The sequence below is a fragment of the Triturus cristatus genome, chromosome 1_1 (assembly GCF_964204655.1).
Source record: "Triturus cristatus chromosome 1_1, aTriCri1.1, whole genome shotgun sequence".
Classification (NCBI taxonomy): domain Eukaryota; kingdom Metazoa; phylum Chordata; class Amphibia; order Caudata; family Salamandridae; genus Triturus; species Triturus cristatus.
The window spans coordinates 1,160,630,376-1,160,656,138 of record NC_140579.1 but is presented as its reverse complement, the minus strand read 5'-3'; the positions used below and the strand labels follow the sequence as shown (position 1 = coordinate 1,160,656,138).

The 25,763-nt window shown below is 47.4% G+C and overlaps 1 protein-coding gene and 1 pseudogene across 2 annotated transcripts in view; both read right to left on the bottom strand.

The window, feature by feature from the left end:
* The window catches only part of LOC146871794 (5' exonuclease Apollo-like), a 199,476-nt pseudogene extending 177,019 nt beyond the window's left edge, over positions 1-22,457 (bottom strand). Inside the window, exons 1-2 of the transcript XR_014979946.1 lie at positions 22,379-22,457; positions 22,038-22,242 (exon numbers count right to left, since the gene is read on the bottom strand). The product of XR_014979946.1 is annotated as a 5' exonuclease Apollo-like (transcript). The remainder of the gene's footprint in view (positions 1-22,037; positions 22,243-22,378) is intronic.
* Positions 8,724-13,324, bottom strand: LOC146871795 (uncharacterized). The gene is made up of 2 exons (XM_085651425.1): positions 12,909-13,324; positions 8,724-9,396 (listed from the first exon to the last, which is right to left on the bottom strand). Exons 1-2 carry the CDS (start codon positions 13,192-13,194, stop codon positions 8,780-8,782), a joined length of 903 nt encoding a protein of 300 aa, XP_085507551.1. The 5' UTR covers positions 13,195-13,324; the 3' UTR covers positions 8,724-8,779.
* Positions 22,458-25,763: the final 3,306 nt, after the last annotated feature.

Sequence of the window (25,763 nt, the reverse complement as noted above, 5' to 3'; positions counted from 1 at the left end):
ATGATTTTGGGAAGGGTCTTAATAGAAGCCCTTGATAAAATAACATCGGAGACCAAAAAATAGTCTAGCCGTACCATCTTTCCATGAGGGGCAGAAAAATATGTATAGCCATCTTGGCCTGAATTAAGCTCCACCCAAGCGTCATATAAGCCTTGATCTTGAGCTAACGCTTGCAAGCCCCTAAACCCTCGTGGCTTCCTTCCCATATAGAATTCAGCTGTTCTTAAATTAAACCGTGAATGAAGATGGATATTTAAATCACCACAAACTATCATAGGTTGTGAATATAAAGAAAGTTCTGTATTAATCACCTGGAAAATATCTGGGTCCTCTAAATTTGGCCCATATATTGAGCACATTGTGATAACTTATCATAACCCAGCGTCCCAGCTTATCGACTTTATGCTTCCTAACCTCCAACAATCCCTTCTTAGCAAGTACCGCGACTCCTTTGATATTAACTGACTGGGATGTACAAGCTACTAATTCTAGCCCAAGGGAGCTAAGCCAGGCCCTGTTAGACCATGCTATATGAGTTTCCTGCAAAAATAGCAGGTCCCACGAACATGAGTATATAATTCCAGCCAACACCCGTCTTTTCCTAAAATCGTTCAACCCACAGATATTAAGAGTACAGCATATTAATTTCCTCATCCGAAGTCTTTATCAACTTCCAGGTTTTGTCTCAGAAATTTAGCACGATAAAGTTTCTCACAACAAGTGATTTTAGATCAACAACTTGTTAGCCCAGTATTAAGCTGATATCCTTTGAAGCCTAAGTCGGTCTTTTTAATCTTGCACTGTATGCCTGCTCGTTTTATCTGGAACAAATTGACATAAAAATGAAATCTTTACTCCCCGCTGAGTCTATTACACCCTCCACCAATACCTCCCCAGCCCCAGCCCCACCCTCCCAAACCACCCCAGACCCGCCCACTACACTTCCAACCCTCCACCCCCCATTGCCCCCTTTACCCCCCTCATAGAGCATTGGGAAAATCTTCCCTAGTGATGGTAAAGCTCGGTGCCCACGCTTCCACCTCGGCAGCCTTACAAACATAATACTGAAAGAGAAAAAATCACACTTCAACACATACCACCCTGTAGACTCACTAATAGGTCCGTGCATCTCCCTGATTGTCCAAATCCATTAGTCAGCTTGCTACCATATTGATTCCATATTAATTCTTTCCTCTTCATTAAGTGACAAGACCCGAAACCCTTAAAAGAGAAGAGGAGAAGAAAAAAAAAAAAACAGCCCAAAACCCAATGGGTCCAATAGCCCCCCCTAAATGAACAAGCAGTATCAAACATCTATACACATAAGGGCCTAGAAAAGTACTTAAATTGACTGAAGATATTCCTTTGATTTCAGATGTAAAAAACTGACTGTGGCCACCTTTGACCACCTTCAGTTTAGCCGGGTTTTGAAGGAACACCTGAGCCCCCTTGGCTTGGAACATTGGAATAAGCTGTCTGAACTTCCACCGTTGCTCAACTGTGGACTGGCAAAAATCCGGACGGACAAAGAATTCACACCCTTTGGCATTTCTCCGTTTGTTTGGTCGTGCTAGGTCATAGAGTTCTTCTCTCGCCCGGAAATTGTTCAGTGAAATCAGAATAGCCCTAGGGAAGTCTGCCACTTGCCCTTTCTTCTGTGCAAATGGAAATCTGTGTGCCCTTTGAACTTCCCTTTGCCACTCCCAGTGTCCCAGCTCCGGGAAAGCTTCTGATAATAGCTCCACCACAAATTTTAAGGGGTCAGATCCCTCCTTTCCCTCCGGCACACCAAGCACTCTCAGGTTATTACGTCTGGACCTATTTTCAAGATCAATTACTTTCCAATGGATATCGTCCCTATATGCTTTAAGAGACTCCACAGTTTTCTTCTGAACTTCGAGTTCATCCTCCAGTGCGGAAATCCTTGTCTCAGCCTCGCTCATCCTTATAGCAACATCCGAGCATGTCTTAGCGACTCTTCTGACAGCGTTCTGTAGATGTTTACAAGCGTTCTGAGTACGAGTTAAGCCGGCCTGTGTCTCTGCCCTATGAGTCATAATTAGGTCATAAATTGTAGTTAATGTGATCTCTCCAGGCACTGAATTTCTTTCAATTAATTGACCTTGTACGGATGAAGCGCCCTCACCCGATATGACAGTCCCAGCAAAGTTAGGCAAGCTCTGTTCATCCCAAGTGGAAGAGGCTTCTGAGCCTATCCCAGTCCCTCCTCTAGCAACCTGATCACGTCGCCCCAGAAGCTCCACGGAATCCTCGAGGATTTCCTCCTCTCCCCCCGTGCTGGCCCCCTCCAACCAGTCCTGTACTGCACTATCCGCCGAGGATCTATCAGATAGAGAGAAAAAATCCTCCGTAGTTGAGACTTTATCTGGTAGGTCAGATGGTTCTTTCAACATCTCTGTAATTCCAGACTTTAAATTGTCCACCGCGGATAGGATACCCACCCCGATAGAGCTAACGATGGGTAGCCTTTCCTCGTCATACTGCTGCTGCATCGGCTGTTGCACCACCTCCTCCAACTCTGTATATGTTTGATCTAATCCTTCCTGAACTACATCTCCCAGAATCCCCCTACCAGGACTGACTGGGATCAGGATAGCCGGAGTCATTTGCATAGATTGTTGAGCTTCCTGGCCGCCTATACTCTGCTGTACTCCCACCACAGCTGGAGCTGGCTCACCAGATAAGCCTCGGTCTTTTCGTATTTTATTTCTTAATTTAAACATTGCAGGGATATGGTGAGCTGGCGTGAGTAATGCTGGAACTTTACTACGGACATAAGGTATGAGGAGCAAGCTGGCCCCTTTTGGGATCCAGCATTAAGCACAACTCTCACGGACACTGTTCTGTGTTTATATTTTCGTGTGTTTGTCTCTCTATGTGTGTGTTTTTGCATCTTGTTGGGGCCCCCCTCCATAACTACGAGACAACGATTCGGGATACTTGAATCTCGTGGGTGTGATGATAAAACGCCTATGAACACGCAGTGTCTGACTACAGGGCTACCCCATAAAAGCTGGTTCTCCACTTGGAGTCGATACCCCTCCCAGAATGGGGTAAGAATGAATGTATAAAATGGATATACGTATGCATGAGCGTGAAAGGTGAGCATGCAGATACGCGATCATGTTTTTTTTTAAACAAATCACGGCGATTATTTTTAAAGCAGTAGTGTTTGACCACGTGGGAATGACACGGGTGTAGGATCAATATGGATAGACACACACCTAAGAGCAAATGGTGATAGGATGCGGCGCAATGCCGCCACCAACACGGGCAGTACACAGACACGAGCGTGTGATAAACTAAGTGTGTTTTTTCACCCGCCACCTCTGTATGTCTGGTGGAGTTTTTTTCACCATTAATAAGTTGAGACGTACGCCTGTAGAGATGAACAATCCTGGATCTCCATATATAAAAATGTGTGGTCTCTTCTTCTTTTTTTCTTTTCCTTTCTCTACATAGATGGAGTGACATGTGAGACTAATTAGTCTACGGAAATTAATAAGGAGCGTTAGTTGCCCTTATCACCAGTAGCGTAAGGAAATACCCTCCACTACCCATACCAGGGGGCATTCATTTCCGCCCTGAAGAAAGTCCAGCACCCTTTATGGGGCTTAATAGGACTGAAACATGTTGGCTATAGGGTCTTAGGACCATAATATCCCCATTGACCCTTAAACTTTTATTTTATTATTACCCCCAGCAGGTCCAAGAATAAAAGGGATACTGGGATCTGCTGCCGGGCTTTTAATCTTTATCCCCCTAGCCAAAAAACATCTTCTTAAGAGCTCCCTGAAATATGGTCGAGCCCACCTCGACTTCTAGGCGTCGAGGTGTCCCAATGATGAAGCATGACACCACTAGTGTGTGTGAGGGAATATAAAACAAAAGGAGTTGCCTCCTTCCCCACTCAATAGTGGTGGTCTTTTCTGACTTCACGTAGGGACCTCAATACCTTGGAGCTCTAGGACTGTTCAAATGCATTCAGCAACTTAGTTGCGAGTTGACAGTGGGGAGTACTTTTGGTAAAACAGTGTATAAACACGGGAGGGTGCACTCCCCTCTTTAGTTCCTCTCGGCCCCCCTGTAAGTTTGGAAACCTTTCCTGCTTACGTTTGTGTTTAACGAATGTATTTCTCCCCCATTGCCTTCTATTGAAGTAAAGGCAATTTCAGGCGGTAGACAGCCAAAATTAAGCCATTTTTTGTTTGAAAATTTAGGGGTCTCCAGCCTGAAAAGGAACTATTGGAATGTATCTGATTAATGAATTGTGGTTAGGGGTGGTTTGAAGGGTTCACTGGGCGTGTGGTTCACAAAGTTTTTTCTAATGTTTTGATTGGCTGATGTTTTGAACTATGAAAGACAGAGAAGCATAATGATCGCCTCTATGTCCTCAAGAGAATCTAGAATTCTGGTCGCAAACACTAGAAATGTTGCTATCCACAAGTTTGTTGGAGTGGTCCTTTTTCACAATCAAATAATACCCACCCCCTTTGCCCCAGACTTGCTCTCTCCGTCGTGTGCTGTTGTTTTCTTTCCGTCGAGTGCTGTTGTTTTCGTTAATAGCACTCCTACTGACTCCCTTTTCCCTCACCAGGCCTTTTTTTATTTCATTATCCTCCACGGCCCACTTGCCGTTGGTTCACACACACTGCATTGTTGCTTCCACACATGCTCTGGTTTCAGAAATTCACTTTTACATAAATGAAAATGTACCTTTTTATTTACTACTGAAAATGATGTTCTCCATCTAAGATTAGCAAATAAAAAAAATTAAAGGGCACTCATGTTGATCAGTAGGTGTGCGCATAAGAGGTGAGGTGGGGCACAGCGGCCAAATCGCTGGACTCCAGAGCACAGGGCTCACAGTTCGATCCCCCCACAGCAGCTCAGATCATCAATAGCTGGGCAAGTAGCTCACTTGAGGCCAGATGTACGACCCACCAATTTGCGACTCGCAAATTGCTTCGCATTTGCGACTCGAAAATTGGGATGTAGAACAGTGTCTCAGACACTGTTTGCAATTCCTAATGGGATCGCAAATTGCATGCCTCAATATTAATGAGGCAGGCACAATTTGAGACCCCATTAGGAATGGCTTGCACTCCCAGGAATGGTGGCCTGCTGGGATCAGCAGACCACCATGTCTGGGACTGCTTTTAATACCTGTGAATCGTGTTTGAAAAAAGCGGTTCGTGGGCAAATGCCATACCAGTGAGGGAATTACTATTTGCCAAATCCCCGTCCGCCTTGGTAAATTTTGCCAGGAAGTTGGGTAAGAGACCGACTTTTGAATTGATAAAAATGTATAATGCTAAATGTATCTCAACAGCTGTCTATGGAGCCGGGATTTGGGGCTATGCGGACGTACAATCTTTACAGTTAGTAAAGAATGTATTTTTAAGATACCTTCTAGCGGTCCCACACAGTACGGCCACGTATAATTGCCATTCAGAACTTGGAATGCCGTATATATCAGATACAATCAAAATACATCTGGTATTATCATGGCATAAGATCTTGTCCAAGCCCTCTACACAACTAAATCGTGATTAATGATTGTCTTAAGGCGTTATGTATACCTTGGCTTAATTACGTTAAAAGGTTTGTGGCTGAACTGGGGTCTCCAGAATACTTTTTAAATCCAACTAGCATTGCTACAGTCTCCAGGAAAGTCTTGAAGACCACCTGTATGAAGTACCTGGGCAATAACAGACTATCCCAAGAAATAACTAAACCGTCTGTTAGAGAGAATCAGCTGCTTTTAACAAATATAGTTATTCAACCCTAGTTATTCAACCCTATTTTGTAAGCGTGAAGGGCAGTTATGATAGGATGTTGTTAACTCGCTTCCGCATGGGTAATTTTTACAGAATGATTACATTTCCAAACATGAATGATTGGTCCAGAGTTTTAGACCTATGCCCTTGTGATGACATTTCCTCTAAGTCCAATATACATGCTCTGTTCTTCTGTAAATGTTATGAGTTTTTGCGGAAAAGATGGATTTTGCCAATAATGAAGAGTATGGGTCTTAGACAATGTTGTCCAGCCTTTTTTAATTTTCAACTTCTGGATGAAGAAACTTACATTGATTGCAAAGCGAAATACTTGAAGGGTGTGATTAGAACTAGAAAATCAATGTTATCTTGTTAGTTCCCTCACTATTTTACCGGGTCTTATTTTTATGTATTATTGGTCTTAAATTTTATGAAGCGATGAATGCTTTTAATCCAACTAAGTGTTTAATGCCTTTTTACTCTTGTAAATTAATGGACAAGTAATATATGTAATTTATTTTATTTCCTTTTATGTATTGTGCTTTTAGGATTTACGTGTTTAAATCGAATACAGCTACTTTGATTGATTGAAATAAAGCAGTCTTTTTTGTTTTTTTTAAATGCAGCCCATTTTCCTTAAAGGAAAACGGGCTGCATTTAAAAAAGAAAAACTTCTCAGTTTCATTTTTAGGTCGAGTCTGAGCCAGCGCGCAAGCACTGCTCAGGGGATGATCTAGGGTAGTTCAGTATGGGAGAGAAGCTCCGCCCATATTTTTCATTGGCTTGTCTTTGTCCTTCCTAAATGCTGCCTTCGGATTAGTTAATAGGCTTGTTAGTACCTGCTCAGTGTCATTTGTAACCTCCCATGGCTACTGGCCCATTTACTTGGTTGTTACATGGGACCTGTTCTATTTTCTTTATTGAGTTTCTCCTATCTCAAGCGAGGGCGTGCTTTGTTTACATTCATCGGGCCACGCCCACCTTCGCAGCAGCCGGGGCAATGGCGGCCGTTTGTTTCCAATACCTTTCTCCACCACCCCCTCAAGCCGTGTCTGCTCTCTAACTCATTCCACACTCTTCACTCGTACCCTTTACTCTACCCTCTGACCCCTAGACAGTCGTGTTGACAACCCCCTCCCGATCTCTGTTATGCTTCACTCCCAGCTTTCCTTTTCTCCCCCTTCTCCCAACTCTTAGCCTTGCTCTTCCGTTTCTCCTGCTCGGTGTCCCCTCTCCCTTCCCTTGCTCCACTCCCCACATCTCCCCTCTCTGCGCTTCCATTTCCTCTGACCTCTCTTCACTTGAGCCGATGGAGCAGAAATTCATTAGCAGCCGCCCTGGGAATGCTCGGGCTTCCGAAAATAGGTAAAAGAGATGTTTGGGTATAGCGAAACAGCCTGAATATTTTCATGCCGGAGAAGGAACATTTTTATTTTTTTTGCATCTTTTATATAGCGTGAACTCGACCCGAAGGTATTGGAGTATTTACATTACATATTCAGGCACGGGGAGATTAAGTGATTTGCCCAGAATTAACAGGATGTGGACGCGACCCGAGGCTCGAACCCAGGTTTCCAGCACCAAGGTTGGCAGTCTAGCCGACGGACCACATCCCCTCCCCATACGGAGGCGACCAGCCTCCACTGTCAGCATCCTCCACTCCCCTGTCCCTCCCCCCTACCAACGGTAAGGTCACCGCCTGAATTTAGAAACGTTACATACCAACGAGCACAAAGTGATCCCACTTTCGAGGGAATCTATTGCAGTTTTAAAGCCACATAAGACTATAAGGCGAATGCGAAAACTGACTCGCAAGCTTCCATTTCCACCCCTCCTCCACCCACCCTATACTCATTGGCTGAAAGAATTAATCTCTAATTTGATTCGCTTAACATGTACCCACCAATCCACAAATTTAACGGTTTCTACGTATTACTTTACTTCGATTCCGGCCTGGGCTCGTATCGATTGGTGGAACCGTCAACTTGTGCTCCGTACATTTGTGTATCGCGCAATGAACAGACCACACCGTGTCTTTAGCGTAAAAGGCCATTTATTAGGACCAGGCTGCACAACATTAACAATACCAAAACATTATATGAATAAACTTTCCCCCAACACTCTACCATCCTTCACTCCTTTCACCCACTCCACACTCCCCTTTTGTACCACTCCATGCCCCTTCCGTTCCTCACCATTCCACAAACCTCCTTGCATCCTCCCGGCTCTCCTCGGCCATTTCACGCACGCCTCCAATACCCCCACCTCGTTCACTCTTCCCCCCCCGAGGGATGGGTGTGCCCGCTAATGACTCCCCCCACCCCTCCAAAGTACCGCCACCCCGCAGCCTGTCCTAAACTGGCACGCTGTAGCCAACCCTGTAAACCCAACCCTCAACTGCAGGGCGGGTGGGTGGCCTTTTCTAAACCCTCCCGATGGTGCCGAGCGCAGGAAGAGGAAGTCGCCTTCCTCCCCTGCGCTCATATACCCACCCCCTAACTCCACCCCTTGACCCTACCTGGTCCTACCCTCGCGCGAATGACCCCGGGGGAAGACTAGTCTGCGACTCTGCTTCCCCCGGGGCCCGGCATCGCGCAATGAACAGACCACACCGTGTCTTTAGCGTAAAAGGCCATTTATTAGGACCAGGCTGCACAACATTAACAATACCAAAACATTATATGAATAAACTTTCCCCCAACACTCTACCATCCTTCACTCCTTTCACCCACTCCACACTCCCCTTTTGTACCACTCCATGCCCCTTCCGTTCCTCACCATTCCACAAACCTCCTTGCATCCTCCCGGCTCTCCTCGGCCATTTCACTCACGCCTCCAATACCCCCACCTCGTTCACTCTTCCCCCCCCCGAGGGATGGGTGTGCCCGCTAATGACTCCCCCCACCCCTCCAAAGTACCGCCAACCAGGTAGCCCCCTGTAGGGCGGGTACCTGCCCCACCCCCTAGGCCAGGACCCCTCACACATCCCTGCGACACCAGATTGCCTCATTCCAGAGCTTGCTGACCACATCCCTCATTTCCATCATATAATAGGCGTTCCCCAATCGAGACAGATGCACCCCGTCATCCCTAAATAGCAGTGGTTCCTCCAGTCGTAGTCCCGGGTGACTGATCACCTTGATGTCCTTCTCCCCACAAAAAACGCGCATTGCTCTGTTCAATTTTCGACGCGCTTTCTCAATTGCCCCATGCTTAACAGCTCCCCTCCAGATCCTCCTCGGAACAAACTCTGTCCATGCAATGCAAGCCCCCGCCAGTCTGTGCTTAAGTACTTCCAAGTCTCTCTGCATCAGCTGTAAGAGCGCCAAACCCGACAGCCGAACCAAGTCATTTTCCCCCAAGTGTATAATCAACAGATCCGGGCAACCCTTCTGTGGGACCATCTTCGCGAGCCAGGGCAGTAGTGCCCCCCATCGCATTCCCCCTTTACCCCACCAGTGCACTTCGTGAAGTTGTCCTCTGAGTCCCAGGTTACGGCCGTACACCTGTTGCTCCGCATATTTCGACGCCCAGTGCACAAAAGAATGCCCCACGATCCATGTGACCGTCTTGGCCCCAGGGCCTCCCACGCAACCTAAGAGAGAAACAGAGGTTAGAGACGCACCAAGAATGCCAAACCCCGCTCCATCCAACCCCCCACACCCAGCACCCCGCCCTGTCACTTTCGCACGTAACGCTCACAACACCTTGACCTCCACCTCCCAATCTGTCGGATCCTATCCCAGGACCACCCCAGCCGAGCAGCCGCTGTCGCCGCCCCAATCCGGAAGGAGTGAGTTCCAAAACCCGCCGGCTCCAAACCCACACGCACCAACGCCATGCGCAACACCGCCAACAACTGGCCAGCCGTCACTCGTGCCCCAGACATGTGACAAAATATTTCCCCTACCCCAAGCTGCCGCACCCTCACAAAAGCCTGCCACTCAGCCACCGGGCACACACCCCCTCCCTGATTCTCATTCAGCCAAACCCACTTACCCCGGCCCAACTGGTCTGTCTTCGACCGACCGAGCCAAATCCCCAGGCGCCCCGCATCCAATCTGACGTCCTCATACCTCCGCCCCTCCCCAGCCCGCGTGCCCAGCAACTCAGACACCCGGAATGCCCCAAAAAACATCCAGACCATGCACAAGCGAAAAACCCGAACCTCAAACTCATCATAGCAACAGAGCGGCAACGCCGCAACCAACCGAACCAACACCTCAAACGTTATGGCCTCCCGCGGCACAGAGCCCCCAACCCGCTCCCTACCCCAACCCCGCAACACCCTACTAACAATCACACCTTTCGTAGGGTCAAAACCAAAAAACAGACAGCAATAAAAGGACACCCCTGCCAGCTTTCCTGAAATGGTTGCCGCCGACAACCCCTTATCCATACAGTGCAGCACAAACTGTAACACTCCACGCTCCACCCCCACCTGTCCCCCGGCCTCAGAAACCCCGCTCCAACCCATAAAGGCGACAAACTCTGCCCACGCCCGTCTGTAGGTCCGCCTGGTGGTAACAGCAACAGAATTTTCCACTAGGTCAACCACCCTCACTCCCCTAGGGCCCAAATGCCATCCGGCAGCCCCGTCTTGCACAGATCCGCTCCAGGTGCCAGTCGCCGGAATCGCTGCCACTGCGAACGAGACAAAGCATCCGCAATGTCATTATTCGCCCCTGGCACATGCTTGGCTCGAAAAGTCACATTCAGCCGCAAACACTTCAGCATGAAACTCCTCAACAAGCGCAACACCCTCAGGTCCCTTGCCCTCTGCCGGTTGACCAACTCGACCACCGTCATGTTGTCCACATGGAACAACACCGCCCTGTTTTGAAACTCAGAACCCCACACTTCCAGTGCCACCAACAAAGGAAAGAATTCCAAAAAGGCAATGCTCCTCCCCTGCTTCCTCCAGTGTTCCGGACAGGTCTCTGCACACCACCTCCCGTCCCAGAAAATGCCAAAGCCATCCGCCCCAGCTGCATCCGAGTAAATTTGGATTTGCCAAACCGTGTTTTCCTCCACAAAGTCCAATGAGACCCCATTGAAATCCATCAAGAACAGCAACCACGTCCGCAGATCCGCCCTCACTCCCATGGAGATCCTGACCCTGTGGTGTGGAAGCACTGCCCCCGACATGGCCATGCCGAGCCGTCGGCAGAACGTCCGCCCCGCCCTGACTACCCGGCACGCAAAGTTCAAGAACCCCAGCAGCCTCTGGACCGCCCGCAGCGCAATCCGTTTCTCACCAATCGCCCACTGGAGGCACTCCTGAATTTCCTCTACCTTCGCGGCCGGGAGCCTCGCTGTCCATTGTATGGAATCCAACTCAATGCCCAAGAATGTCAAAACGCAAGCCGGCCCACTCGTCTTTTCGGGCGCCAACGGAACCCCAAATCCCTCCGCCAACTCCTGGAACCCTGACAGAGCCCTGCCACAGTCCCCCGAACCTGCCTTCCCCAGAAAGAGGAAATCATCCAGATAGTGCGTGACATCCCGGTGCCCAGTTCGCTGCGTGAAGGCCCACTGCAGGAAGGTGCTAAACATCTCGAACAAGGCGCTAGAAATCGCACACCCCATGGGCAAGACTTTGTCCACGAAGATGGCCCCCCCGAACTGCATCCCAAGGAGCGCAAAATCCGCCGGGTGTATAGGCAGCAAGCGGAAAGCCGACTTCACGTCACATTTTGCCAATTCCGCCCCCGGCCCACACACCCGCACAAGGCGGATCGCATCGTCCACCGACGCATACAGCACCCGGGAATCCTCCTCCGCGATGAAGTCGTTCACTGACTGCCCCTCTGGCCACGATAGGTGATGAATCATCTGAAACTCACCCTCCTCCTTTTTGGGCACCACCCCCAGTGGAGAAACGATCAAATCCTCCATCGGCCAGTCATAAAAGGGGCCCGCAATCCTCCCTTCCTCCACCTCCTTCAAGAGTTTAGCCGCCACCACCCCCGGCAATTCCTTCGCTGACTTGAGGTTGTCGGCCCATCTCCGTGATCTGGGACCATGATACCCGACCCGAAAACCATCCGTAAAGCCCCACTGAATCTTTAAGGCGGCCTCCCTGTCCGGGTAGAGGGAGAGCCACGGGGCCATCTCCTCCACCCTAACCGGTGTAGGGGCCCTTCTGTCCAGTCTGCCCCTTCCCCTTGGCATTCCGCCATTGTTCGGAAGGAGTGGTGAGTGTAAGGCATTGCGTAAGGGGGTGCTTCCCCCCGCACTTAGAGCACTCGTGCTTGAACTTGCACGGGTACCTGGAACAATACCCCCTATTGTAACTCCAACAGGCCCCGGTATTGTAAGTGCCGGGCTTGCTAGACTGTCCGGCCCCACCTGTGGGTGCTGTGGTCCCCCCCGCCCCAGTATGGGCGGGACGCGACTGAAAAGACCGATACGAGACCGGCAAACCACTCGCCGTGTGAGTTGATGCGGATGAATGCATAGACGCCATCCATTGCATCCACAATTCCTGGTCCACCTCACCCCAATGCTTCTCGGGGTTCGCACTGACCCGCGCCCTGAACTCCTCATCGTAACTCAACCACGCGAAACCCCCAAACTGCATCTGAGCCTTCCTGATGATATCCATGTATTTCAGCAACGCGATTGCCCTATCGGGATGTTTCTCGCAATAGATACTCGCGTAAATGAGAAAGGCAGAGGTCCAATTCTCCATATTCACCGGCACCCGCGGCCGCCTAGTCAGCTCCCACTCTTCCTCCTTGGAGCCCTCTTTGGCCTGCACCTCCCTATGCAGTAATTTAAATACGTCCACGTACTCATGCTTCCAGATCTTCCCCTTTATTTTGTCGGACAAGTGCGACCCCAACGGCATAGCCAGGCCCATGTAGGGCAGTTTTTTGGGGAGCTTACTCCCCGACGCCTCCTCCTTACCCCCATCCTTCTCTGTCTGCACCCCCGCCGACGCCACCGCCTTGCCCCCCACCGCTTTGTCCTCACTCGGGAGCCCACCCTTGGGAGCCTCCACCACCTCCCGCACAGAGCCGTCTCCCACCCCAACTGACCTACAAGCCTTCTTTCTTCCCCCATTGGGACCCCCGTCCCACACCGACCACCAAACCCGCTCACCTGTCAAAGTCGGCTGTCGCTCGCTGAGCCGTCCTCCGGAGGGGGTCGCCCGCCGCGTCTCTACCGTCTCCTTGTCTGCCGATCTCCGGGGGACCTGTAACACACCAACCTCTCTGTTGTCCTTGCCAGCGCCCGTCTCGTCACAGTCATCCCGCACCTCCCCGTCCTCCAGCTCATCACTTTCTGCCTCATAATCCAACTCCACATCTGCCTCCACACCGCCAGGCACCCACAACACCTCTCTCGCCGCTCTCTTCACACCCTTGCCATTCAGTTCACCAGACATGCGTGACCCCTTCCCCCCCGCTGCCACTGCCCGTTCCCGCGCTGGAGGGATGGCCGCCGCGGACCGCCCTACTGCTTCTTGACGGCGGTAAGGGGCCGTCTTGCGCCCCACCGTACTCCCCTTAACTCTGCCGACAGCCGCCGGCTTGGATCCCCCCCCCGCCCCCCAGGTCGCTCAAACCTGGGCGGGCCCCGGCACCATCGGGCCTCAAAGCCGTCCTGGCCGTCCCTGCCTGCGTCCGCGGACCCCTGACAGCCCCCCCCACCCGCCCCCTCGCCCTCTCCGCCCTCCCCCGCTCCTCCTGCTCCGCCCACCGCTCCTCCTCCGACGGGGGCCCCTCCGCCTCGGCCTCCCACACCGCCCCCACCCACCTCTCCTGCTCTGCCCGCCGTGCCTCCTCAGCTTGCGCCCAAAGGCGCTGTTCCCGCAGCCTGTCCTCCCAAGTCCACGCGCACCAACCCGGAAGCCGTGGGGGGGGGCGGGTACCCAAAGACCCCCCCTCCAAAATCCCCGAAGCAGGCTGACCAAGCCCCACCGCTGGCACGACCCCTCCGGGCGGAACCTCGGGGACCCCCCCTCCCGGCCGCCCCGCGCCGCCAGCCGACACACCAGGGGTCGAGGCCCGAGACCCCCCCCGAGACAAATCCAGGGGCCCCTCAGCTTCCAAAGCCCCCCCCACTCCCTCTACACCAGCCAGAACGTCCACCGCCTCGCCCGCGGGCCCCAGCCCCCCAGCCCCCACCCCCACCACAACCTCCGCCACCTCGCCCCCCCCAGCCGCCACGAGCTCGTCCCCCGGCCCCCCCACTCCCCCACCCGCCCCACCCTCCACATCGCCGGCCCGCCCGGCCGCAGCCGCAATCACCGGGGGCCGCACCTCCGCGGCAAACGTCGACGCCACGCCCCCGTCCGCCTCGTGGGCCCGGAACGACAATTGAGGGAAACGAAGACGCGGAGGCAGGCTCCTGCGCCGTCCTCCGCGCGCCTGGCTAGCTCGGCCCGCACCCCGCCCCCTCCCCCGCAGACCCGAGAGACACAGAGGTGGCGGCAGCGGCGGCTCCTCCTGACACGCCAGTACCGCCGCCGCCACCCCCGCCGAGGCCGCCCGCGGAACCCTCTCATAGCCCACCCACGCCTCCCCCAGCACCCCGGGCCGCAGAAGATCCTCCCTCCCGGCCCGCCCCAGAACCAACAACGCCCGCCTCACCTCCTCAGAGGTCGCCGCACCGTCGCCTCCGTCACGCTCCATAACCGCGATGTCCGCCGCACCCAGAAACCGCTGACACCACGAAAAACTCTTCCCAGGCCTAGCCCTACACTACTCTACACACACTCCCCTTTTCTAAACCCTCCCGATGGTGCCGAGCGCAGGAAGAGGAAGTCGCCTTCCTCCCCTGCGCTCATATACCCACCCCCTAACTCCACCCCTTGACCCTACCTGGTCCTACCCTCGCGCGAATGACCCCGGGGGAAGACTAGTCTGCGACTCTGCTTCCCCCGGGGCCCGGCATTAAGAGAGGAACTAGACAGAAAACTCCCTCCCTGTAGTTAGCAAAATTAATTGGAAAACACAGCAAAATTAATTGGAAAACACACTGTGAATGTGGAGCAAAGCATGACGAAGCCATCGTTACATCAGTTAGAATAGATACAAAACCAGTTTTATAATTTACCCTAATTACTATTCATGTATATATTTATAGATGCTATCAATGTATACCTATCCGATATTTCTTATACAGATTTTATTTCACTGCGTAAAACCACTTACTCTATTTCACATTTATGAGCAACGATTTATTTGCAATTATCGGAAGTATATTTCAGTGGAGAGGCTTACTTACTATTGACACAAGGAAAATAACCATACTCGAAAGTGTCTGCCTCTTGTACATGCTTCTCTGTAACTGGCTCTCTAGCCCTCTTTAAAAAGCTTCCTTGCTGTGGGTAGCCCCACCTTGTATTTGGTAACCCCATTTCCTCTTGCCCGAGGCACAGTAACAAAGGCTCCTTCTTGTAAAATGAGCAGTCTTAATTTCTGAAGCAGTAAACACAACTAGGTAGCCCCTGCCTGGGCTAGATAAAATTATTCAACAATGACGTACTGTAATGTAGAGACTAGCTCAGGCACATATGGTGGGATCGTGCAGCTCTTAAAAAAGCCCGGGATTTTTTTCTGCTAGGTACTGAGTTGACTGTTTGCTGGGGGAAAACATCTGCATTATTTTGCATTGAGAGTGGTTGATTGCTGGTGGCAGGTCACGAAACGGAAAATATTATTTTCATACTTGGTGTGGGATTAGCTGGTTGTTGCTATTGCTTGTCCACCACTCCAAGTGTGTCTGATTAGTGTTGGTTGCAGTGACTAGGTTGTCCATTTGTCGCTTTTGTGCTGTTTTTCCATTGGAGTTGTTGTCACGTGCCCGTCTCCAGTAGTAGTTACAATCAATACATGTGTATTTGTAAAGTGCACGTTCACTCCTTGGAGCATTTTGTCGCAGAACAACAGGTGCCTATTGTTACCCAACTCAGTGGCACTCATTGTATCAACCTTGGGAGGATAAAAGACGGAGTTGACCTGCAGGAATATTTGAACCTGTGGCCATGAGGTGAAACACAGGTTTGCGTGGTGGATGCATTAGTCCACTCAGCCACTACACATGGTTACAGCGATGAGTAGTTGTATTTCTTGCCTTTAGCCATTAGCTAAATGTTTCACCAATGCGAGACCTAATGCATTGCAAATACTTGTTTTAAGGGCAGGCATTGGTCCCTGGGACCACTGGCTGCTCTTAAAAATATTTTTCACAACCTCACAAAAGGGAAGCGGTCCCCTGGGAACCCCTTACCATTTGCGAGTGGTTTACCACCTACTTGAAGTAGGTGGTAAACTGCAAGTGTTTTGAAGCCGCAAATGCGCTCGCAAAACAATTGTACATGTCATGGTGACTCGCTATTTGGCAGAGACGTCCCTTCCTGATAGCTGGAGTCACAAATACATTTGTACATGCTATTACCCTTTATTGCGGTCGCAAACTGGAGGATCTCCCGCTTTCTGCAACAAAAAGGGTCCTTGTTGTGAATGAATCCAGAATCCGTAAAATGTGTGAACACGAAGATTTATTGTAGAAAACAGCACCACACCAAATACATTCACAAACAGCTAAGGCAGGTTCGTAACTGCCTTCCGAGAACTCCCCCAGCACGGACCCAGACTCTAGAACATCTTTAGAGTCTAACCGGGGTCCGTGCCAATACATGTTTACATTCGTATTTCTCTGCCCTTGCGCTGCGCGCTACAATAAACAAAACACATCTTCCTCCCTTAAACAATAAAACAAAACAAAAAAAAAATTATGGGTGCAACTTCTTTTGGATAAGAGTTACAAAATCTGACAACCATACAGGTTTTTTACGCAAGCGTTTGGTCTCCTGACAATTTGTATCATTTTGACAGACATCAGAACTAGAAGGGTCAGAGGGTAACACATCTTCATCACCATTATTTTGACATAAATCATGGCTGCTATCAATGTTACCATTATTGCAATTATCTACCCCAGATATCTCTTCAGAGATATCTTCAAAAACTTGACCCCTCGTAGGAGAAGAATGAACCTCCTTATATAATTTCCTGTCGCCTTTAAGCACAGCGATTTTGTTCAAATTCTATACCTTACCATTAGAAAGTCTGACGGCATTCTTCAAAACTTCACTAACCTCAAAGGGACCCATAAATTGACGTTCACCTTTCGAAGCTTTCCATGGTTTCTTAACTTTCACTAACGTTCCTACTTTTACGTTAAAGTCTGGATTAATTCTTCTTTTAAAGTTAAAACTGTGCTTATTCACAAGGTGGGATTTTTCTAATCTCTTTGTCACTTTGTCAAGATCAATGCAGCATTTAGTGGATGAAATAAGCCAAGAAGGATTGACCTTAGTCCTAGGTAATCTACCTCTCATGATCTCAAACGGAGTACACTGAGTCATGTCATTGGGAGTAACCCTGTACTTCCACATAGTCTTCATTACTTGATACTCCCACTTGCTGTCACTAACACCAACCATTTGAATGGCAGCTTTAAGTACTCTGTTGAACCTTTCAATTATACCATTGCCACTAGGATTATAAAGTGAAGTGGTGCAATGAATAACACCAGTCTTTCTGAAGTATTCCTTTGCCTTATTGGATAAAAATTGAACACCATTGTCAGTGATCAAACGTATAGGCAATCCTTCTTCCGTGAACACTTCATCTAGAAATAGTAAAACAGTGTCAGTATTAACCTTATCAACTACTTTTACCACCGGCAATTAAGAAAACAAATCAATGGTAGCCACAATGTATTTGTTCAAAGGACCAATGGGACCCATAATGTCCATAGCAATACATTCCCAGGGGCCATTCGGAATGTGATGTCCTTGCATAACTGGTTTCAAAGTCTTCAAAGACTTGTCAGCGTTTGCACAATGAACGCAATCTCTAACGATACGTTCAACAAAAATATCTAACCCAGGCCACCAGAACGTACTCTTGACAGACTGTTTGGTTCCGATGATGCCATTGTGGGCTTCATGGCCATGTTTAACAATAATCTCTCTCAAACCTGAAGGAGGAACAGCTTTATCACCTCTCCAGATAGCAGAATCGGAAAAAGATAACTCCTCTTTCACCTCCCAAAAATGTCTCAACTCGGGAGAAAGGTTCTTCTTAATGGGCCAACCTCCAATTAAGTACTTTTGGACTTCTTGTAAAACCTTATCTTTGGAATATTCCATATTCCAAACTTCAAACCTAATGGGTGGTACTCCCTCATCATGGACAAGGGCAATGTGAAAATCATCCCAAGTATTGTGAATACACTCTTTCAAGGGTAAAGGTAGTCTGGATAAAAAATCTGCTGTGACATTGTCTCGACCGGGAACATAAACCATCTTATATATGAAATCTTGTAACCTCATAGACATACGTGCAATCCTAGCAGATGCTTTAATCAAACCATCAGTAGTAAGTAATCGCACAAGAGGTTTGTGGTCAGATCTAACTTCACTTTCTTTCCCCCAAACAAACACTCTAAAATGTTCCAGTGCCCACACTACAGCTAATGTTTCTCTTTCAATAGTTGAATATTTCTCTTCAGACGGGGTCAAAGCTCTAATGCATATGCAATGGTAGATTCGCTACTGTTCTCTCTTTTATGAGAGAGGACGGCCCCTAAACCCTTTGAACTAGCGTCGGTCGTGACAATGCAACAGAGTTGAGGATCAAAATTATTCAATGCAGCAGCATTACTAATAGCAGATTTAACATCCATAAACTCTTTTTCACACTCAGTACCCCATAAGAATTTACTCTTATTTTTTAAAAGCTGTCTAATGTTAAACACTCTACCAGAAAAATGTTGTAAATATTTGGAGTAAAATTCTGTCAACCCTAAGAAAGATCGGATGTCATCTTTAGATTTAGGAGACGGAGCAAGTTGAATGGCTTCCACGAGATCAGGTTTGGGTTTGACACCATCGGCACATAGGGTATGCCCCAAATAAGTAACAGAATTAACTCCAAATTTACACTTGCTCTGTTTAACTGTAAGTCCATTCACGGATAATTTGCTAAGGACAACATCAAGAACCTGATCATGAGAAAGTTTGTTGTCACTAAACACAAGTATATTGTCTTGGAAACAAATAACATTTTTACAATCACCAAAAATATCATGCATGTCTTGTTGAAACACCGCAGCAGCTGAGGCAAGACCAAATGGCATTCTCTTAAATTGGAAACATCCAAACGGCGTAACAAAAGCAGTGTACTTCTTGCTCTTTTCATCTAAGACAATTTGGTGGTAAGCAGATGACAAATCGATACAAGATTTTTTTTTCGCTCCAGCCACTAAAGCAAACATTTCAGAGATTCGGGAAAGGGGAAATTGGTTGTTGTTCAAATGGCGCAGATCAATACACAATCTAATATTACCATTTGAACGTCTGGCCACCACAATGGGAGAAATCCATTCAGAGGATTCTACTCTCTCTATGTCACTCTGAACTAACTTATCGAGTTCTTTTTTGACTTCATCCCTTACTGTGATGGGAATGTTCCTGGCTTTATAAATCTTGAGACAAGCATTGTCTTTTAAAATGATTTTGTGCCTGAAATTAATCAATTCCCCAATACTATCATTGAAAACGTTGGGAAACCTGTTCAACATAGTGCTACCACATTGACCAGATTCTCCAATAACCATTACGGGGTTTGGGCTATTGGGATTAAGAATGATGTCAAGTTTCCCTTGCTCAAACCACCCAAGGACGGAAGGTCCGTGTTTGGATATGCATAATTTGGCAGTACATTCTCGATCTTTGAATTTGAATACAAGTACTCTGAAGCCAAGGATGTCGATTTTGCGGCTTAATGTCCCCAGGATACAACACAGGACCTAGTTTTTCTATAAACTTGGATTTCCATACATTCTCTTTGATTATAGAATAGGGAGAACCTGAATCCGCATAAATTTGTAGTTGTACATCCCCAATAGTCATTTCACAGATAGTTTTTTTTTTTTTATCATATTATTGTCGATATTCAAAATAATGGTATGACCCTCGGTGATGTTTAACATGTAAGATTTTTCAAAGTCCCCCTCTTTGGTGTCAATGTCATTATCGCTAGGGTCGCCGTCTTCCACACACCGTACTTTTTTGCTTTTATTTTTTCTACAAGCTTTTGCAATATGGCCTACTACACCACAGACAGAACATCTCTGTTAAATTGCTGGGCATCCCTTGAAATTCGCCAAATGTGAGCTACTGTCGCACCTGTAGCATCTGAACTTGTTAGAGTCTGTAGCATTTTCTTTAACAACATTGTTTTTTTTGTACAGTGGTTTGGTTTTGGTATTATCGACTTTAGCTACAGTATTGCTTAATTTACTGTTTTCCCCAACTTTAACTTCTTTTGCACTTCTACTAGACATTTCAGCCTTCCTGACAATAGCAAGAATATCATCTAATTTAGAATCACCATTAACCCATAACCTATCCTGGATGGAAGTATCTTTAATATGCATGACGACTTGAACCCTTATGAAATCTTCCTGTAGGTTTCCAAATTGACAGTCCAGGGAAAGTGTTCTTAAGGCGGAAACGTAATTGTCCACGGATTCGTCAGAATTCTGTTTCCTCTGAAAGAATTTATATCTCAATATGCCAATGCATACTTTAGGTGAGAAGTAACGGTCAAAATCGTTGACAGCTGCTGTAAAGACATTTTGATCAGTGCCACCAGTAACTCTAGACATTTGGTTGTAGGCTTTGAGGCCTTCGGGCCCCACTGAATGTAGAAAAATACCTTTTTTTTTCGCAGGAGACATTTTACCTTTTACATCTAATGTCTCTATATAGTTGATCAAGTAAGCCTTCCACTCTGCCCGCTCCATGCAGGGATTACCCCCAGCTGGCCAGAAGCACCGAGGAGGAGCCAAATTGTAGTTTTGAGCATTGGCCATTATTGTCTTAAGGAATGTTCAAGTAAGTTGCAAGAGAATAAAATGTAGAAATGCTCAACTGAACAGTTAAAGTAAATGGCTCATTTTCCAAATACATTTTTTTTAAAAACGACTGGACAAAGTACAACAGAACAGTTAAAATAAATAACTTGTTCTCAAAGTAGTCGTGTTAATTTAAAGCGGTGAATCCGCTGTATAAATGAAAAGTACCTTGAATGAAATCTGACATTAAAGCTGAAATCCCGGTTCCGATACCTTGTCGCTAGGCGATTTTGTACTTGGCACGATAAAGTAGAAACAAAATGGCGGCACGCTGCGTACGTGCGTGTAAACAACCATAGAGTTCAGAATCTAGAGAGTTGCTGACGCTTCCCCGAGACGTCGAGAATGCGTGCAAATCCTCGTAGGACGTCACGTCAATGTAGACAAACGCCGTAGCAACAGCGGAACTCCGTCGATACAGTAAGTTTCAGTCCTCAAGAATGATGAATTTGTTCGAAATTCACCAAAAATGTACCTGGGATAGAGACGCTCCCGGTAAAGGGATCCAAGGTTGTCTTCTTAAGTAGATGTGGAAACTCACACTGGAAATCAGGTGTGAGCCTCTCTTCCCATACGCGAGTTCGTTTTTTTTTTTTTTTTAAATGGTGGTGCTGCCGATGTAGATCCCGCTCGTCGCCAAGTTTGCTGTGAATGAATCCAGAATCCGTAAAATGTGTGAACACGAAGATTTATTGTAGAAAACAGCACCACACAAAATACATCCACAAACAGCTAAGGCAGGTTCGTAACTGCCTTCCGAGAACTCCCCCAGCACGTACCCAGACACTAGAACATCTATAGAGTCTAACCGGGGTCTGTGCCAATACATGTTTACATTCGTATTTCTCTGCCCTTGCGCTGCGCGCTACAATAAACACAACAGTCCTACATCTGGCCTTTAATATCCCCGACGGCACCCAGTGCCTTGAAACTTTAAGGGGTGATAGGCTCACGCTTTACAAATATGAATTATTGTTAAATGATCATGCATGCTTAACGAATGCCCTGGGTCCCGGTAGCGTCATGATACACAAACGCTTAAAAGTGTCATCTCACAGTATCTTTTTGCCAATGGCTGGCAAAGCCGAGAGGTCACAAAGGTGAGACATGCTGGGTTTGCCAGAGCTTATTATGTAATTATTGCACAGTGCTTTGACAGTTTCAGCTCGTAGGATCAAACCCTTTCCTACTAAACTAGTTTCGCGCCAAAATGCATTCCAAAACATAAACTGCAATACGTTTTCCATTGGTCTTTTGGATTACAAACCCAAATGACGAATTTGATACTTGTACCTGTAGTTTGTGATGAACAATTAAGCCAGTCACAGCAGAGCTATAAATCGGGTGTATCCAAGTAGATGTTAAGCCCATAGTATGGTCCGAGTTCATATGGCTGAGGAAAAACAAGCGGACGTGGCTACTGCCTCTTAATTTCCAACAGTCGACCGCAATCGGCGTGTTTGGGATCACTACTCCGGTCATTTCCAAACTAGCGATTCTGCAGAGTTAGAAAACCAAATATACTGATATAATGAATAGTCATGCAACCTTGGTATTTTTGTATCTTCAAACAAGTGCATATTAATCTTTCCAAGCTCAACTACATTACTATATTAGTTGATTAATGTACCTACATTTTTTTATTAAACTCAAAGATGACAGCCACGCCTCTACTTGCACGGACAGTCCATAAATTCCGCTCAACATCCTCTTTTGAGTGACCACAATTTTCCACTATTCTAAACTTCCGGGTCGCATGACAACCAATCCCATAGCGAAGCATATTCTGCGTGTCGTCTGGAAGGACTCGCATTTTGTAATGCAATTTAGGGTTGGAGTATTGTAGAAACCTCAGCCTATACTAGCGCGAGGAACATAATTTGGAAGAGCTCATTGGCTGTGGAAACCGCATGTGCGTCTGAGAGTTAATAAACACGGTGGGAGCCTGCTCTACAGATTCGGGGCCTCCAGTTATGGGCTGATTTTGACTGCTAGGTGACTGGTATTTCCAAGTAGTAAAATTAGTGCCGGGTGGTGACTGTGGCCTTTACCCTGCTGCTATTCCCCCATGATTTGGGTTACAATTCGGGAAAGAAGGTTGTGCGGGTGATACTTTAACCGTTGCGGTCAGAGACACAGACTTTGACCCTGGGAACTTGGATCGAGTCTCGGCGTGCGTCCCTGAACAGCCCGTGAATTCTGGCAAATCACTTAATCTCTTCGTGTCTAAAAAATAAATTGAGCTTGACCTTGTGTAATGTATTAGGCGCTCACGTAAATACCTTCTGGGCGAGTTAGGGGCTATAGAAAACTGGAAATAAATAAGTTAAATAAATGTGGCTCTTCGGAGCCGGTTAGGCTCTGATTGCTCATTTCACGACTTGATGGCTCGTCGGGTTGCTGCTGCTTATGTTTCTGGACTCCAGGTCCCTGACTGACATAGGGGAGACATAGGAGTAGAACGTTGTGTTGGAATTAATGGACAGAGTGAGGGACGTTAGTGAAGGGATTCATTCACATAGAAGGACTAGACGAGAGGTCTTCAAACTTTTTTACTCAGAGCCCCCCCCCCCCCCCCCCCTAAGCAAAATGTTTTGAGGTCGGGCCCCCCTCCAAAACTTTATGACAAGGATTGGGGAAGAGGGAGGGACATGGCTGCGTGCTGGGAGTGGGGCTTATGAGATGATTTCAGGAATACTTTTTCTATAGCTTATGAATTGCACCAAATATGAGACTTCTAAAACAGCAAATGCATAAAACAAAAACAGATATCCCAAACAAACTGCTCCCCATAATTCGGGTTTGAGCCCCTCACACTCTTTGACCTTAACTGCTGCACTAATGATAACTGCAGTCCTGAGTAGCAGGCTATCTCCTTTGCCTTTTTTACCTCTTCCCCTCCTTGATGGATCATCACCTCTGTCCTAATGCTTGAAAGGACAATAAGCTCTGATGCCCCTTTTTTTTAAAGGTAGTCATAATTGTGATGCAGTGGGCCCCCTCAAATCCCTGGGCCCCAGTCCTGCTGCATCTGCTCCTTTATGATAACCAGCAGTGGCCACGTAAACACTAGGCACCAGTACCAGCTTCACTAATGAATGTCCCTTTAAAAAAAAAAAACACTTATATTGTCCCCTTCTTTGGGGTATCTCTCTGAAGTAGCGGTCTCTGGCCATTTGTAAACATAAAAATGAGTCCGCATACAGTGCTCCCTATTCTGGGCCTTCTCTTTGACAATATCTATGAATCTCGCTCCTTTCCTCTGTCTCCTAGACCATTACTGTGAGGCCCCAAGGATCGAGATGATTAGGGCTCTGCATCTGAATGCAACCCTGCTGGCCTTCTACCTGCCACCCCATGGACTCCGCTTTCACAAAAAACTGCCCCCGAATGGTTAATACTGACTTTAAGATGCCTCTGCCTGAAATCGAAGTGTGGGTGGTAGTGCAGAAAGTTAAAAAAGAATCCATGGAATTATGAGTTTCTGCAGTAGCGTTTTCCACATAATTATCAGTGTACTGCATTTGCTACATAATCTGCAGATTTCAACAAAAAAATCTTGATTCTAGCTCAAACGGAACAAAAGTTACTTAAAGCATGACAAAGTGTTCCGGAGCAGTGGAAGGCCCTTTGCAAAGATTGACTGGTAATCTTGTAGTTGCTTACTGCTGTATTTGGGTGCTACACTGGTACTAATGAGGTGAAATATTTCCCCTGACAGCATTACCGTGAGTTAAAATGACAAAATAATGAAGTAATGCTAACCACAAAATGTGGCACATTGTGCCGCATAATTTACCTTTTCTTGCTGCATAATTTAGACAAACCTGCCGCATAATGTTGTCCTCTTCTGCTGAATAATTCCAGTGGATCTGTTTAAAGCTTTATGGTGGCAAAGATCTATTCTTTTTAAGATGTAATGTAAAGCAGTTATCAGCTGGGATCTGGAATAGTGGAGACACTTACAAAAATGTCTGCATTATATACAGTTTGATTACTTATTACTAAAAAGTATGTTTTGTAAGAACTTGTTTTATCTCAATCACTGCATCATTTTGCAGCAGCCTAGTTTAGAGTATGTAAATACTGTTTTATAATAATGACTTGCATATCCACAGTGCTTTCTGCCACAGGCTGGGACCTCATAGCACTATAAACAGGGCCATTGGAATTATGTGGCAGGAGAAGGCCAAATTATGCAGCATGGTTGACTAAATTCTGCAGCAAGCAAAGGTGAATGATGCTGCATATTGCCCCTCATAAGTACCGCATTAACACCTACATATCGCAATAAGCAACAGAAAGGTGACCAGTCAACCTTTAGAAAGGGCCTTCCACTGTGAGGTAACGTGTTGCTGCATTTTTTAATCTGCAAATTATGCAGCAGACGATGGATTATGTGGCAAATGCGGGAAACCCACAAGAACACAAAGAGGGTGAGGGACTATCACTCTTGTTCCCCCTGATTCAATCAATTAAACAAAAAAAGGGTGACAAGAGAATAGGGAGCAAAAAAGGCACAGGCAAAAACCAAAAAGATTTGTTAAAAGAACCCTCACTCACCAACCTAGTTGGTGACATGCTTCATCATCGGGTTCCCACCAGAGAGGCCGAATGCCTCTCTGGTGTGCTGCGACGCCTGTGTTACAGCGGAGCTGGTTTCTGATTGTGAAGGGGAGTGAGATTAAAAGGTAAATGATTTTAACCAATGACAAGTTTATTCTTGGCAAATCAAAGACCAATAAAAACGTGATTTGGGCAAGATCTGGTTGGTAATGTTAACCAGAGCTTGACCAATTTATAAGGTCGACATGTTTCTGCTTTTTGCGCCCAGTTGGCTAAGCTTTCATCAGGACCACAAGGGTCTCCACGGCGGTATGCACACGCTAAGGCGCACCCTGACCTGTGGAGATCAAATGGTAAAACTCACGGTTTTACCTTGAAGCCTCCTATTTATCCGGGGCTAAGAATGTCTGAAAAGGAAATGAGACAGACAAACCACATATAAAGACATAAAGA